This window comes from Watersipora subatra, chromosome 1 (assembly GCF_963576615.1).
Source record: "Watersipora subatra chromosome 1, tzWatSuba1.1, whole genome shotgun sequence".
NCBI classification, from domain to species: domain Eukaryota; kingdom Metazoa; phylum Bryozoa; class Gymnolaemata; order Cheilostomatida; family Watersiporidae; genus Watersipora; species Watersipora subatra.
In genome coordinates this window covers 73,269,736-73,285,453 of record NC_088708.1, presented here as the reverse complement: position 1 = coordinate 73,285,453, position 15,718 = coordinate 73,269,736, and the positions used below count along the sequence as shown (strand labels likewise).

Below are 15,718 nucleotides of genomic sequence, written 5' to 3'. Positions count from 1 at the left end.
AAATGCTAGTATAACTGACGAGTAACGTCATGTCCCGTCATAACGTCAAACTGACTTCACAGCTCTCAGTATTGTAAAGATTTCGACTAGCTTAAGTTACTAGCTTAAGTTATTCAGATTCATTGGGTGAATATATGGTTACCCGGGCAACACTGGGCATTCACTTAGCATGTATTTATATGTAATCAAAGAATTGTCTATAGTAAATGTTTTCAGCTTTGCTATAAAAAAAGATGCACATTAATTTTGTGAAGAAAACTACAAATGCAAAATGGGGCAGAAGGTGGTTGAAGAACTGTTAGATTATATTTATTTTGATTTATGAACAAAACAACACAGAGTAAAATAAATTTGTTTTATGTGATAAATAGTCCCACCGAACTGCTTTTATATTGTGAGAAAGTTGAATCCACCAGATGCGAGTCACAGCCTTCTGTTATCGCTTAAGTTGATATATTTTAAATATCAGGTTGCTATCAGTAGGCTGATACATCTTCAACTGGTTACATCAAGTTGTTCCAGTTGTTATTGTAATAGGAGGTTGTTGTTGAGAAGTAATCAAGGTTGAAGTTGTTCATCATCGAAGGTTTGAACCCAGCTGATGCCGCAACCGACAGAGAGACTGCGCAGATAATGATCGTGATGACAACGATGCCCCAGCCAATACCACAAGCCCATGCAGTCCAGCACAAACCCTGCTTTCTCTTCTTCTCTGCGAGGACGAGGCTGCCTCTGCTCGCATCTGACCTAGCAGCGATGATATGCATGAGCCCGATCATTCCACATGGCAGACTGGTGCAAAAAATGGTGGCGAGGATAGAAAGGATGTAAAGAGTTGTGTATCGCTCAACTGCCGGTTCTGTCACCTGTAAAGAAGATGACATCAGATCAACATCTCTCCTCCTTGACTAGTTTGTTCTATGGTCAGTGGTTACAGAATAGTGAAAAGTGCTCCTTAAGAGATTTAAGACAAACGATTTAAAAAAGTATCTATTATTTTGTTCAAAATTAACAAAAATATTTATATGTACCAGACAAGCAGGCTTTTATACCTAGTCTGATGAGAAGACACCAACAGCTCATCAATGTCAGTAAAAGTTCTGTAGTATTATTGATGGAGACCAAGCTATTTATCATAGACTTAGATAAGACTCTATCAGGTACATACGAGGTTCATTGTAGAGCCAGTCATTTCTGGCTGTGGTGTTTCTATCCTGTACATGTTTAGCTGCTGCGGAGTTGCGTCAGCAGCTTTCTCAGGTGGAGGATAGCTTTGATACATGATGAAAGTCGAGTTTCGGAGCAGTACTCTTTTAATAAAGAACCTAGAAAAATTATATAAAACTATTAGATCTTTACTTGCTGTCTATCACAGTACACCACATTTGGAATCGGGGAGTCAGCTTTAATCGGAATGGACATATTAAATTTTATTAATTACGTATATTGTTAGTTGAGGCTGCAATAACTAAAGTACAAACATTGTAGTAGTACAGTTGTGAAAGCAATGATAACATTAGCTGTAACGTGATGCTACAGCTAGTGTCTAAGATAGTGAATAAATCTAAGTAATCTAGATATCTTTACCTGGAATTAGCAGACACGTTGACAGAGTTCGTCTGTTTGAAGGCGATCAATTGCTAGGCTTCTATTATGCAAAAAAGTCTTTGTTCAGTGGTGGATTGTGGGTAAAGAGTTTTATCTGCAGAAAACGTGATACGAGTAGTAAATATTCACTAGATGTAAGTGCTGAAATCCATTCAATTATTTGCATTTGTAATCTTTCACATTATCTCTGTGAAATTTCAGCAAAAATAACTTGTCTCTTGTTATGCGCCTCAACCCCTATTTCTTCCTTTATGTTGGATCCATTCTTTTTGAGGTCACATAGAATGCGCTGCCGGATGCAAAAGTTAATCAATGTTTCAACAATGTAGAAAACTGCTTATTCAAAGATGCTTTGTATAAATTTATGATATTGATATACATAATGTATTACATCATTACATTATGTATATCAATATCATAAATTTATACAAAGCATCTCTGAATAAACAGTTTTCTACATTGTTGAATTATTGCAATTTGCTGCTCAATTGCATTTGCTTTCATTAAAACCAATGAAATCGATATCCTTTGTGAACTAACGTGTATAGGTTCTGTTGTTAAATCGATATTCATCTAACAACCTCCTGACAAGTGAATAAACTATAAGGCCATGACTCTCTAGCTCCTTAATTGCACTCAGTATGTGATGGTTTGTTGGCAATGAATCTGATAGATTGGTATTTTAGTATGAGCTAAATACTCCAGTTAAAAATTGAACCATAAACTTGGAGGAGTCTTTTTATCTCATCTCTACTTGTCTTATCTTGCACACGTGGTAATTGTCTACGCCATACATTATTCTCTGAATTCTATCTCTACTAGCTGTGCTATCCGGCATTGCCCGGGAATTAAAAATCAGCTTATAAACAATGAGAGGTGATGAGAATTGCCTGCCACTTGCTATTAGCCTGGCAGATTGTCGATTCATAATTTGAGTAAGTGGACTAATAAGAGCTACCAGCTTCTCTTGATGTTAAGCAAGCCTAGCAAGCCTAGTCTTGTTATTGCCTAGCAAACTTATTAAGCTCATGTAGCTAACTTACAGTAGTAGGGCATCGGGCTAGCAAACGGGAGGCTCCGAGATCAAGTCTTTTGCGATACGGATTCATTACTCAAAGATTTCAATAGCTTTATCTGTACAAAAACACATATACAAAAACTTGGAGAAATATATATATAGATTACTTATACTTTTTAATTTCTCCCCCAGATATCACAATTATGTCTTTTTTTTAGTTTAGCTGTATTTCTATTACTTGTACATATTTAGATTTCCTATATACTTCATTACTTAATAATATTTAAATCATTTTAAATACTTCAACACTTTGTACTTGTATCTCTATCTCATCAAATTGCCATTTTGACAGAAGCAGACTAGTGAAAAGGCAAAAAAAAGCAATTTGTAATCTGGCCTCAATGATAGCATCAGCTACTATACATATATCTATCAATATATATACAATGTATATATATTGATATAAGTGCGGACCTTGTTTGACCGGGCGACGTCCGAGCCGGCATGGCTTTGATTATTGCACTCATCATAGAGGTTTTAGACATTATACAAGCAAGGGTCTTGTCCAAGGACCACCAGAAAAGTGCAGTTGTTGGGGTTTGAACCGAGGACCTAATGATCACAGTCCCAATACCTTACCAACTGCGCTATCTGTCCGGTATATAGATTATATGTCCTGTATATAGATTATATTGGCGACTATGTATTGGCTAACGGCCAATACAGAGTCGCTAATCATGGCAGCCCAGGAGCAAGTGCTCCCAACAAGACAACTCCAAACGAAAATCTATTACACTAGAGACGATCCTAGATGCAGACTGTGCAAAGATGCACCTGAGACCATCCAACACATCATCAGTGGATGCAAGCAGCTAGCAGGGAACGCATACACTGAGCGGCATAATCATGTCGCAGGTGTTGTGTATAGAAGTCTATGTGATGAGTATGGCCTTAATAAACCACAACACTGGTGGGAAGCTCCTGGTAAGGTGAATGAAAATGACCGCGCTAAGATCCTCTGGGACTTCTACATCCAAACTGACAAGCATGTCCTAGCAAACCAACCAGATATAGTGGTGGTAGACAAGGAGAACAAGAGGGCTACTATAATAGATATAGCAGTACCCAATGACTACAGTATAGCCAGCAAAGAAAAAGAAAAGGTAGAGAAATATCTCCCTCTTGGAAAAGAAATTGAAAAATGCTGGAATGTAAGAACAACTGTAATCCCAGTAGTCATTGGGGCACTGGGCGCAATAATACCGGCGCATAAAATGTGGCTTGCCCAAATACCATCAACAATCAACTCAGGTGAGTTGCAGAAAAGTGCGCTATTGGGAACAGCTAAGATCTTGAGGCGAGTGCTCAAACTCTCAGGTCTCTGGTAGGAGACCCGAGTTAGAGCAGAATTTACCACCCATACGGGGTATCCGGGGTGAGGAAACAACTTTTTTATATATACGGTATATATATCTAAATTTCATATGCTTAGTTGTAAGCGATATCATTTGTATTTCTTCAAAATTTTTCTGATACCAAGATTACTACCAAGAACTTCTCTGATCTTGGTAGTGATCTTTTGCGTAAGAGTTGTCCCATTAAAGTAGACATGGTAAAACAACTCCGGAACTGATTACAGCTAGAGAGTTGATTAGTCTCATTGAATTATGACAGTCCTATAGGTGCTTATCTACAGCAGTCTCTGATATTGTCTGAATTCAGAATTCAACCAATAGATGCAATTTGTGTTATTTGTTTATAAATCGGTTTGTTTGTCTCCAGTGAAAATTTTTATATGCAGATTCTTTACTCAGTGGTGGACTATGAGTAAAACACTTTTATCCATAAAATAAGTGATACAAGAAGTAAATCTTTATTATATTAAAGTACTGCAATTCATTCAATTATTTGTTTCTCCAATCTTTTAGTCAACTTGTAAAAAACAGACCTTGTGTGTCTTTGCTATGCATCTCAACTCTTAGTTTTTCCTCTATGTCAGATCCATTATTTTTCAAGTTCACATAAAGAGTGATGTATATAGCTATCAGGTAGATGTATAGTAGTATATAACTATGTCGTTACATTCATCAGGTAGATGTATAGCAACATATAACTTTGTCACTACATTCATCAGGTAGATGTATAGTAATATATAACTTTGTCACTACATTTATCAGGTAGATGTATAGTAATATATAACTTTTTCACTACATTTATCAGGTAGATGTATAGTAATATATAACTATGTTATTACATTCATCAGGTAGATGTATAGTAATATATAACTATGTCGTTACATTCATCAGGTAGATGTATAGTAATATATAACTATGTTATTACATTTATCAGGTAGATGTATAGTAATATATAATTATGTTATTACATTTATCAGGTAGATGTATAGTAATATATACCTATGTCACTAAATTCATCAGGTAGATATATAGTATTATATAGCTATGTCACTACATTCATTAGTTAGATGTATAGTAATATATAACTATGTCACTACATTCATCAGGTAGATGTATAGTAATATATAACTATGTCATTACATTCATCAGGTAGATGTATAGTAATATATAACTATGTCATTACATTCATCAGGTAGATGTATAATAATATATAACTATGTCACTACATTCATCAGGTAGATGTATAGTAATATATAGCTATGTCACTACATTCATCAGGTAGATGTATAGTAATATATAACTATGTCACTACATTCATCAGGTAGATGTATAGTAATATATAGCTATGTCACTACATTCAGCAGGTAGATGTATAGTAATATATAGCTATGTCACTACATTCATCAGGTAGATGTATAGTAATATATAACTATGTCACTACATTCATCAGGTAGATGTATAGTAATATATAGCTATGTCACTGCATTCATCAGGTAGATGTATAGTAATATATAGCTATGTCACTACATTCATCAGGTAGATGTATAGTAATATATAACTATGTCACTACATTCATCAGGTAGATGTATAGTAATATATAGCTATGTCACTACATTCATCAGGTAGAGGTAATAAGATGGTAGAAGCAAAAGAAATAATAAAATGGAAGCAGCAATAGAGGTAATAAAATGGAAGCAGAAAGGGAGATAACATCTGTCAACTCTCCTGAATTCCTTTTTTTATTTTAGCTTATCCCTACCTGCAGCGTTTCAAAGCTGTGAAAGCAGCAGATCTTAAAGCCTTACAGATGTAACTTTTCCTTATTCTCTGATCTCTAATCCATACACAAACAAAAAGTATGGTGTGGTCAATCAAAATATTTCTTATTGTAACCAGCTTTTATAAAGCCAATAGCTGTACCACATTGATGCTATATAGCAATGTAGGACTATGAAATAGCTGACCTTCATTCTTGCTTTAAAAGTCGCGCAAAGGTAGCGCAGAGTGACACATTAGGTCTTTAAAACCATCTTATATGGGCTTCACTTAAAGAGCGGCAGTTCCATAATCAAAACCAGGTTGGATAGCAATATCTTGTAGCAAGTGCTTCGAATAAAAATACCAAAATTACTTACAAAATTCCTTACTGAGTAAGTTGGAGTTATCTATTCCTTAAAATATTGGGGAGAAAAGCTGTTAGTTATGAGAGGAACGATTGTTCATGAACCATAGAATGCGTAACTTGGTTTTAACGAAGCGGGTAGAGAACATTCTTTAGGTATCAGCTTTGTAAAAAAGATATAGATATACAGTAGCCTGAGAGAGAAATTAAACATATGCTACCTAAATACCTGTAAACCACAATATCAAATGAGTGGATTACAGAACCTCTACTTTTTTGTTTATTATTAATGGCATACAAAATTCTTAACATGTAGAGTAATTGACAAATGAAAGAACTTCTGTGAACAAGGTTATTGCTACACTGAGACTCGGCTATATTCAAAGTATTCAATCACCTTGCCAATTAATTCACAAGGATACAGAATTATGGGTAGATAATTGAATGAGGTTATTTATCATTATAGCTGTTCCTAATACAGCTTCATTTAGGATTAAAAACTTTATTGACTGTGCATCTAGGAGTTGTTTCCTTTAATGAGTAGACAACTGTTATTGCAATTAAAAAACATTCGCACGACTATTTAGTAATTCTAGGACTTGCTAGAAATTAGTGTACAACATACGGATTATGAAAATAATGGAACTGTTGCTTTTATTTACAAAAGACACTCTTCTCGTATACATCAAGTAGTGCTCTTCTGTTAACTAGAAATAATCATGCTTCAGTTTATTTAAACCGACCGTTCATCATTTAATAACAATATGACATACATACAGGAGAATTTTATTGAATTACTTCTTTGTTTATAGCAACTGTGGTTTAGTGGCTAGGATGCTGCCTTATGACCAGTAGGTTGGCGGTACGAGTCACACAAATACCATTAGTGGCTTTAGGAAGGGCATCCAACCACGCTTGCTCCTGGCCTTCAACTAAATGTAACCATTATACTAGTATTAGCACAAGACACAGCTGGCAGCGGCAGCTGGCAACCCCACAATGAACAGGGAATAACTAGTAGAAACAAAAAGAAACTGTTTGGTCTATAGCAGATCAAACACTCAAATAAATGTTGTTTATCGTAAAAAAATTCATGTTTTTCAACTATTTTGACAATTGCTGCTTGGAATGGAATAGCTACGTGAATATGCGCATAAGACAACAATTATCCGTTACGTAGATTGTAGGAGAAATACTTTGATTATTTTGTTATTGTGAGTTCATGATCTGTAGTATAAGGCTGACTAGAACAGTATAAAGTTTAATTCTTGTTCCTCACAACTGTTCCAGATGTGTAGTTGATTATGAATAGTACATAGAAGATCTTTCGTCTACCAGCGTATATTGCTATAAATAAGTTACAACAGAGGTATGTAAGAATCTGTAAACGTGAGACTTTGCAAGTATTACACGGCGTTTCAATAGGATATACACAGGTCGGTCAACAAGCTGTGAATAGAGTTACGATATGGCACCATCATACATCATATGAGCAATTCATAATACATTAGCAGCTTGCATTGCATCAGCCAATGTATTATAGCTAAACACAAGACCTTACAATGACTGAACAATGTTCCTGAGAAAGGAGAAATCAAACGGCAATCTGGAAGCTTCCAACAAGTGACTGACTAGATGGAGGATGGAAAATAGCTAGACTCTTTTTGCCGTTGGTATCGCATGACAACAATAGGATGATTAGGTAAATAAGTTGCTGTAGGAAATTCTAGAACATTCCTTTTGAGTTTTGAATAGATAATGCTTGGGTGAGTATACCCTGAGAAGAATCTCGATCTTTGGCAATTCAATAAGGTGAATATAGCTCTATCCGTCTGGTAAGGACAGTGCTTATAGTGATCAGAGGTAGAATAGCTACAAGCTAGCGCATCTTAGTCAGAACTCTTCTCATGTTGAGGAAACACTTTGATGTCTTGACTTATTTTTATGTATTGATGAGTCAATTCTACGACATCGAGTCAAATCAACGGCATTAACGTCACCTCAGAAAAAACTTAGTAACAAACTGATATATATATCCAAATAACCTTGTTTTAAATTGTTCGAAATGGTGTTATCTGATGATTGGATCACAGGAGTAAAACAGACCACAAAGGAACAAGGCCAGACATTGTATAGTCTCAGTTTTCACAGTAGCTTCAGCAAATGTGTGCAACAGCACTGAATCTTTAGCACCCACAGGTTAGTGTGATATCCTGATACAACCACCACTCACTGCACTGATAACATCTACTTTTTTGCTAAAATAATTGTACCTACCCCTGTCCAAAAGGCTATCATTATGTATTACACGGCACTATTGAAGGTGACCATTTTATGTCGCAAATGTTAGCAACGCCTTTCGATAGCAGTAGAAACCAACAACTCCATCACTTTCCATGCTGACATAAAAGAAAACAACAGTAATGGAAAGGATATTGGAATGAGGCTTTACGTATTTCTTAATTAGGAGGAACTGCTGCTGCTCTGACAGACTAGCTCTACACAAGTATAACAGTAATAAATTGTTGATCTGCATTCTTATTCTCCTTCCATAAAGGAATTACAATGTAGCCGCACCTCTACGCATGGCCTAAGGCTGGAGTTCTCCAATTACAATAAGCCTGCGATATTCACGTGACACGGTGAGGTGAGCCATGGTGCATACACGTCACCGTATTGTTGTTGTCCTAAATACAGCATGTTTCCTACGCATACACTCATTCTCAAGCCTATGAAGGGACAGCCATTTATTCCCGGAATGCAATCGTGGGTTTTGGAAAAACCACACAACCATCATGTATGTATAACTTTACATGGTGTAAGCACTTCTCCAACGCTGTCAGGTTTTTTTATACGACAATGAGGAGTGTCATTGGTAACTATCAAAATTCTTTATTGTTTAAAACATCGGTAACAAAGATGCACAGAATTCGTAAAAGTATAAAAACACATAGAGCATCAACTGCCTCTGCAAAGCAGGCTAAGCACCAAATTATTTTTTTTGGACTTTTTAGATTGTCAAAATTTAAAAACAAAAAAACAAATTTACAAGTGGAGATTAGCCTGTACATACCTGTACACAATGACTGAACAAAACAAAGTAAAAACTAGATATAATTCTTGAGCACCTTTTGGAATTCTAGCTATTCTTCAGTTCAACTAATAACCAATTACTATACATTGAGATCTACTGGTTAGTAGTAAGTTGTCTGATCGCTGGCCACTACATACATGCCTATGGACTAATATCTGTACACGCTCTACTATAATCACAGGTATAAATGGGAATGTTTTAGAGTATTATACACGCTGACGTGAGCGTCGTCGTTGTGCGAGCTTGCTGTTTGGTGGGCACAGAGTGATGGAGCTTGAGAGAGATTCTAATAACTTACTAGGTTCCTCATCATCATCCTCAGCACTCAGGTCGTCATCAGAGAATGAACCGATAAAAAACATTTGCTCACTGTTCAGTGAACGGGGACTGAAAAATGGGTTTTCGGTTGTATCCTCAGAACTTGAGCTGCTTGTTCTCGACTCGGAAATGGCGAGTTGAGAAAGCATCATTCTGTTGAAAGCCATAGCATTTTCAGCATATGTATCCAGCAGTTGAGTGCTACTGTTGCGGCTGAGGACGCGTGGAGTAGCGAGGTAGGTGGCAGCCACAGGCTCAATAACCCATGGATCTGTGAGAATGTCATTGGCGCTATACCGCCCCCTCGGGTCTCGTACCAACATATTACGAATAAGATTCTTGGCCTCCTTTGAGATATTTGCCCACTCACGTTCAGGAAATTCAAATTCGCCTTCTTGTATTTTCTCAAAGAGCATTTCCTGCAAGAGCGTAAACAAATATATATTATCATGCTCAGATGTTTTATCTGGAGCAGGTGGCCGGTGGAGCCTTTGCCCAGTTTAGACACAATGCAACATCAATCACAGGATTAGCTACACACGATTTATCAGCAGGAAATTAACTTCCCAGTCACAGGTCAAAAAACTCATGGATTATGCCCACCGTCTAAGCAGTTCTGAACATAGATTTCTGTAAAAAGACATCTTTCACTTTAGCTTCAAAAGAAAGTTATTACCAAGAATACTATTGAACAAGTATTATTCCTACCTGACAGGTCTTGCAAGCCTCTCCACGTTCCCAACCGCAATCTCTGCCACAGCTGGCATAGAAGGGTGGGTAGCCACACAGCATTGTGTAGAGTATTATGCCGAGGCTCCAGATGTCGCACTTCTTGTTGTAAGAAAATGCATCACCAACCCAAGCATCGACAACCTCTGGTGCCATATACTCCAAAGAACCAACCTAAAACAGCCACAACAAAAATATAACACCAAAATAATGGTTTTAATAATGCAGTTTCAAGTGAAAAACTAACCAGACAGAGTAGAACACATGTAGATATCTACTTACAGGAGTTAGAAGTTCAGGGGTGGTAACTGCGCTTTCCTGTTTCAAAACGATAGCATTGCCGAGGTCAAAATCACAAATCTTTACTGCAGTAACGTTGTCTTCTGTTTCACAAAGAATATTCTCGGGCTTAAGATCTCGATGAGCTATTCCTTTGTTGTGCAAAAATGCCAGCGCTTCAGCAAGATCTTTGATTATCGTACTCGCTTCCAGTTCTGTGAACTGGCCTCTCTTCTCTATTTGGTCAAACAGAGAACCTAAAATCCAAAATATTTCAGTAGGTACATGAACTACTAAACATGCACTTGAGCCACATATGTTAGTATGTGTTCAGATTGAGACAAGATGAAAAATAATTGATACAAAGGCAAACCACCAACCTCCTCCAATCTTGTCAAAGACAAGATAGAACTTGTCCTCCTCATAGAACTCATTCAGTTGAAGAATATTTTTGTGTCCTTGGCAGTGATGGAACAAGTCAATCTCTTTTAGTATCTTTGAGCGATTGTAGTCCAATGTTTTATCTATTATCTGAAATGCCAACAATTCATCAGACTACAATTATTGGTAATTTAATAGGATGCCTGGCCAGCAGAAATGCTTTTTTATTGATGCAATTGGAGAGTAAGTTGAACAAACAGCTGAACAAAGAAAGAGTTGGGCACTGAGCCAAATCCATAGTCCTAGTTGAACTCCCAATAATGGGTCGGGTACCAAATAACAAACGTATGACTAATGCAATATTAACTTCGGCTAAGTCACGAGTTCAGGCATAATGCCAATCATCGATTGTGGTGAACAAAATAGCCTCAATGGAAATCCCAATGAATTGATAGGCTAGCTTTTGAACAGGGTTAATCACGAAGGATATCTCACCTTCACTGCGTATTCAATTCCAGTTGCCTTAGAACGAAAACACTGTACAGCGCCTTGTGCTCCTTGACCCAGTAGCTCACCAGTACATTCATACAAATCTACAATGTAAATATTTTACATTTGCAACAATCTGTAAAATAATAATTTCCATCTGACAATACCAATCAATTTAAATTTAATTTACAGTTGGCTGTGATGAATGACCATGTATAACAATACTTACCATGAAATCTGTCAGCAGCAGGTCGTGTTCGTCTTCGACGGCGGATACGGCTTCCCCGACTAATTCCAGTAATGTCGACATTTTTAGTGTCAGTTTTCAATTTCGTTTGTTCGATGCTTCTATAATCTCTCATAATAGGACCGTTTTGTTGTCTCTTGATCTACAAGCGTTATTTTTAAATACATGAAAATGAGCGTTATAGAAATGACTGCTTTGTAACTTTAAAAAATACACAGACTTGAGCAGGTAGTAGTTGGTCGTTAAAAACGGTGAATAGTGACAACAGCTATTTCGATTACATATAAATTTTGTAGCAAATATATGCAATATGATAGCTTACCCACATTGTAACTATAACTACATCAACATAAATCGAACTATCTGTCACTAGTAAAACTAGAGAATATCATTGATTCCAAACTTATTAGAATTTTTTTAAACGTGCAATTTTTTCGGGTTTAAAACATATATTGGAATAAACAAACATGTTTCAATAGAATCGACTAACAAATAAAAAATACCTCGCTCACAAATCCGATATCCTTATCAGTTCAGCTGCAAACCGTCTGCTCCTCTACTCACTGCAAGTCTACGACCGCAACACCAACACAACAGACGTCTCTCAGCTTCGCTTGGATCACGCAACGGTAGCCGAGCACAGCGTTTATATATGGCTTGCAATGAAAACAGTAATGACGTGGAGGTACATATTTACATGGGCTGATTCCCGATTGGTCGAGAACTTTCTATCTTATTCCATTTGGAGACCTCGATCGCTCACACCACTGCGCTAGCCAATCAGAGAAGCGATAGATAAGAAAACTCCAAAGAAATTGTGTTGCTAGCGCATTCCATTATATGACGAAAATTCATTTTGTATGGCTGGGAGGATAGATGGGCTTTATTTTAGCAGGTGTCTGCATTATTTGAGTTTGTATATAGATTTTCCCAGTATGATGCTGAGTTTACATAACATTTTTGCATACGATAAGATCAATCTAGTTGCCACATTTTCTATAATATATAAGCTTTATTTTATAACAGTAGCCTATATATGCTAGGATACAGCTTGGAAATTGCCAAAACTTGCTACAATAAACTAGGACAACATCACCCAAATATAAATTACACCATTGTTACATCAAGTAGTGTGTCAGCTGTGTTGAAATTGGCAAGTCAAAATATTAACTGGGAAACTGGGGTTTTTCCTATTGCAATCACACAAAGCGAGGGCAAGAGGCTAGGAAAGCCATGTAGTAACTATTGCCTTGACAATAACAAGATAACCATGCTGGCTTGATGGACTTGATTTATTTAAGAGGTGTCAATTTAAAACATGAGCTGCATATAGATGAGCAAATTAACAAATGATGTGTAGAGCCATGGCTGCGCAAGAACACAGAGCAAGAACACAGAGCGTATATACATGTAAAATTAACATAAAATCTACTCTTTGAACTTAGACAAAGTGCAAATCGCAGACAGTTTCAGCCAAGTCTTCTTCCGCCTCCATGTTCAGCTAGCCGGTCCTTTTTTCTTTGTCTTTCGAGCAATATCAATCGCTTTTCTTTTCTCAGCCAATGCATTGACCTGTAATTTACGATATTCAGTATTGCTTCTGACCACTGGCATAGCGGAGGTTGCTGCTGATGGAGCAGCACCTGCTAACACTTGTCACATTAACCAGAAAAACTCTAGGGATGTAGAACAAACTACAAACGCTTCGCGTATTCACTTGGTCCGAGTAAAATGCTGATGGATTGTTTAGGAAAAAGGTTGTTTGCAATCTTTTGCCATATCACGTTTATTTAACATGTAACATGATGCATTTCTATAGAACTGCTAACAAAACTGCATTGTTATGCGAAAACAGAAGCAAGGATGCATTAAATACATATCCTTATAATTAGGTATTAGAGAAATTTGAACTGAAAACAAGAACAACCATTATTAAGGATGTCTCCTCTGATATAAATATACAGAGAACACAGGCACCAAGGAGTTGCATCAGCGAATCCAGTTGTAATGACAGTGCTGTCATAACTATAGACGCTGCAATGTTGCATAAGACCAAAAACGGGCAATACAGAAGATGAGCCAGTCTCAGACAGACTGAGCGAGGGGTAGATGATTTTTCACCCAGCGCTGCTATTGCCTACTAAATGTGCCAGCAAACTACCATAAAGCTTTCATAACAATTTTTACCAAGACTGTTTTTGCGTAAATTGGAACATCTAATATAGAGCCGTTTTAATAGAAAACTGTAAATATGTAGAAGCTTGTACCTCTCAAGCAAGGGGATAATCAAATTGCTCTTAAAGCTTATCCCTATTAGCTAAAAGTTAATCACAGGAGCTAGTGGCAAAAGGATAAAATAATATATATTGTTAGCAAACTGCGACTTTCTAGCTTCTAAAATAGATATGACAGGTTTTTGTATAAACACTCAATTCGGTTTGATAAGCTTACGCCTTTAATTGTATATTCGGATACAGACTGTAACGCTGCAAAATATATACAGTGGACCCTCGCCATAAGGTTTTAATTCGTTCCATTGTTGGCATCATAAGGTGAAAATGTTGTATAGAAACACAAAATAAATATCTAATGCAAACGGCTCCTGATAAAAATTATCAAAACTTTATGTGCTATAATTTAACTGGTTTAGTAGTTATGATCTGCAATAAAATGTAACATCACAATGTACTATATGCAGTACGTACCGTAGGCTGTTCTTACCTTTGAGACAGACGTATAACATAAACGTTTAATTTAACTTATTAAACGGACACTTAACCCTTTTGCTGGGGAAACGACAAAAATGTCATTTATCGGTTGCGTGTGGAAACGACATTTATGTTGCTTTCGGTAGACGTTTATAAACCTGTCGCCTCGTAATGTTAAACAAAGGATATGAACGCTAGTAAGTTTTAAATATCATCAACAAGATATTAGTCGATGAATTACAATATGAAACAATTATCTGAGAGGCGTTGCTTTGCACTAAAAGCTAAAGAAATTGCGCCTCTTTGGAAAAGAATAAAAGTTTGAAAAACCAGCCAACACCGGCTCAACTTTCAAAACGGTAAAATAAAAAATTTATTGATCCTGCGATCATTAGTAATCTTTTGTCTGATCAGAATAAAAATAATTCAGATGATAGAAGTGATGTAAACTTTTTGGACTTTTAATATTCTTGGAATATACAGGGAAAAACGATCGTTATGGTAGCTTGCACGGCTACGTTATAGCGTTGGACTCTACCGAAAGGAATGCTTCCAAGCATTTTATACAGGGGCAGTTGTACATGGTTGTAGTTTTTTTGTAGTAGTAAATATGTAAATGAATGTTTGTGTACAAAAGATTTTGTTCATAGAAATAAATTCAGTTTGAGCTATGCATGTTCATAAAATACCGATTTTATTGCATTTTCAAAAAATAAATTACATGACTTTCGAGGGCTTTAACCCAGCCAAAAGGTTAAAGCTAAGTTTTAGTATGTATTTTACTAAACTTCAAATTTGTTATCGGCTAAGATTTTATCCTGTTTTCGGTTTCGCAATAACTAATAACGATTAACTCTGAACTGAGCAAGATAGAGCATCTTATCTCTTCCATTTGTTGTTAGAGAGATTTCAGCGAATAGCATACTGGCACATTTGTTATTCCGACGTATTCAGCACACCGACTACCGAGTTTGAATTTCAACCGAAGTGTTGTTTGATATCGCACAGGGAAAATATTTCATAAGGAAAGAGTGAAAATCATGCTTTTTTAAACATCTGAAAACACGATTTTTCGCCTATACGATATCAACAAAAATTTTAGTTGATGTTCAAAATTGGCAGTCATTGTGCTGATCACGTCGGAATAACAAATATGCCAATATGCTATTCGCTGAAATCCATCTAACAATAAATGAAAGAGATATGATGCTTGATCTTGCTCAGTTTGCTCTTATTCGTTATTAGTTATTGTGAAAACGAAACCATAAAGATAAATCATAAAAAGATCATATAACAGGGTTATCGTAACC

The 15,718-nt window shown here is 36.4% G+C and overlaps 3 protein-coding genes across 5 annotated transcripts in view; all 3 read right to left on the bottom strand.

Annotated features, from left to right (window-relative positions):
* Positions 1-329: 329 nt before the first annotated feature.
* On the bottom strand, positions 330-5,902 carry LOC137385377 (uncharacterized). Its single transcript, XM_068071828.1, has 3 exons — positions 5,801-5,902; positions 1,169-1,325; positions 330-866 (listed from the first exon to the last, which is right to left on the bottom strand). Exons 2-3 carry the CDS (start codon positions 1,280-1,282, stop codon positions 504-506), a joined length of 477 nt encoding a protein of 158 aa, XP_067927929.1. The 5' UTR covers positions 1,283-1,325; positions 5,801-5,902; the 3' UTR covers positions 330-503.
* A 3,133-nt stretch (positions 5,903-9,035) lies between these two features.
* LOC137393600 (MAP kinase-interacting serine/threonine-protein kinase 1-like) lies at positions 9,036-12,353 on the bottom strand. The gene is made up of 7 exons (XM_068080232.1): positions 12,204-12,353; positions 11,683-11,842; positions 11,460-11,557; positions 10,964-11,114; positions 10,587-10,840; positions 10,284-10,478; positions 9,036-9,994 (listed from the first exon to the last, which is right to left on the bottom strand). Exons 2-7 carry the CDS (start codon positions 11,813-11,815, stop codon positions 9,464-9,466), a joined length of 1,362 nt encoding a protein of 453 aa, XP_067936333.1. The 5' UTR covers positions 11,816-11,842; positions 12,204-12,353; the 3' UTR covers positions 9,036-9,463.
* Positions 12,354-12,973: 620 nt separating this feature from the next.
* LOC137386018 (pescadillo homolog) overlaps positions 12,974-15,718 on the bottom strand; it is a 37,846-nt gene continuing 35,101 nt past the window's right edge. For all 3 annotated transcript variants that reach the window (XM_068072665.1, XM_068072668.1, XM_068072666.1), the window contains exon 16: positions 12,974-13,272. In XM_068072665.1, coding sequence (XP_067928766.1) covers positions 13,198-13,272 — 75 coding nt within the window. In that variant the 3' untranslated portion in view covers positions 12,974-13,197. The remainder of the gene's footprint in view (positions 13,273-15,718) is intronic.

Excerpts from the sequence above, each read along its gene's own strand:
- LOC137385377 (XM_068071828.1), bottom strand. The coding sequence starts at position 1,282 with ATGTATCAAAGCTATCCTCCACCTGAGAAAGCTGCTGACGCAACTCCG. Across the intron at positions 867-1,168 it reads CTGGCTCTACAATGAACCTC|GTGACAGAACCGGCAGTTGA; the intron begins GTATGTACCTGA and ends TCTTCTTTACAG.
- LOC137393600 (XM_068080232.1), bottom strand. The coding sequence starts at position 11,815 with ATGAGAGATTATAGAAGCATCGAACAAACGAAATTGAAAACTGACACT. Across the intron at positions 10,841-10,963 it reads CTTTGACAAGATTGGAGGAG|GTTCTCTGTTTGACCAAATA; the intron begins GTTGGTGGTTTG and ends TTTGGATTTTAG. Across the intron at positions 9,995-10,283 it reads AGGCTTGCAAGACCTGTCAG|GAAATGCTCTTTGAGAAAAT; the intron begins GTAGGAATAATA and ends ACGCTCTTGCAG.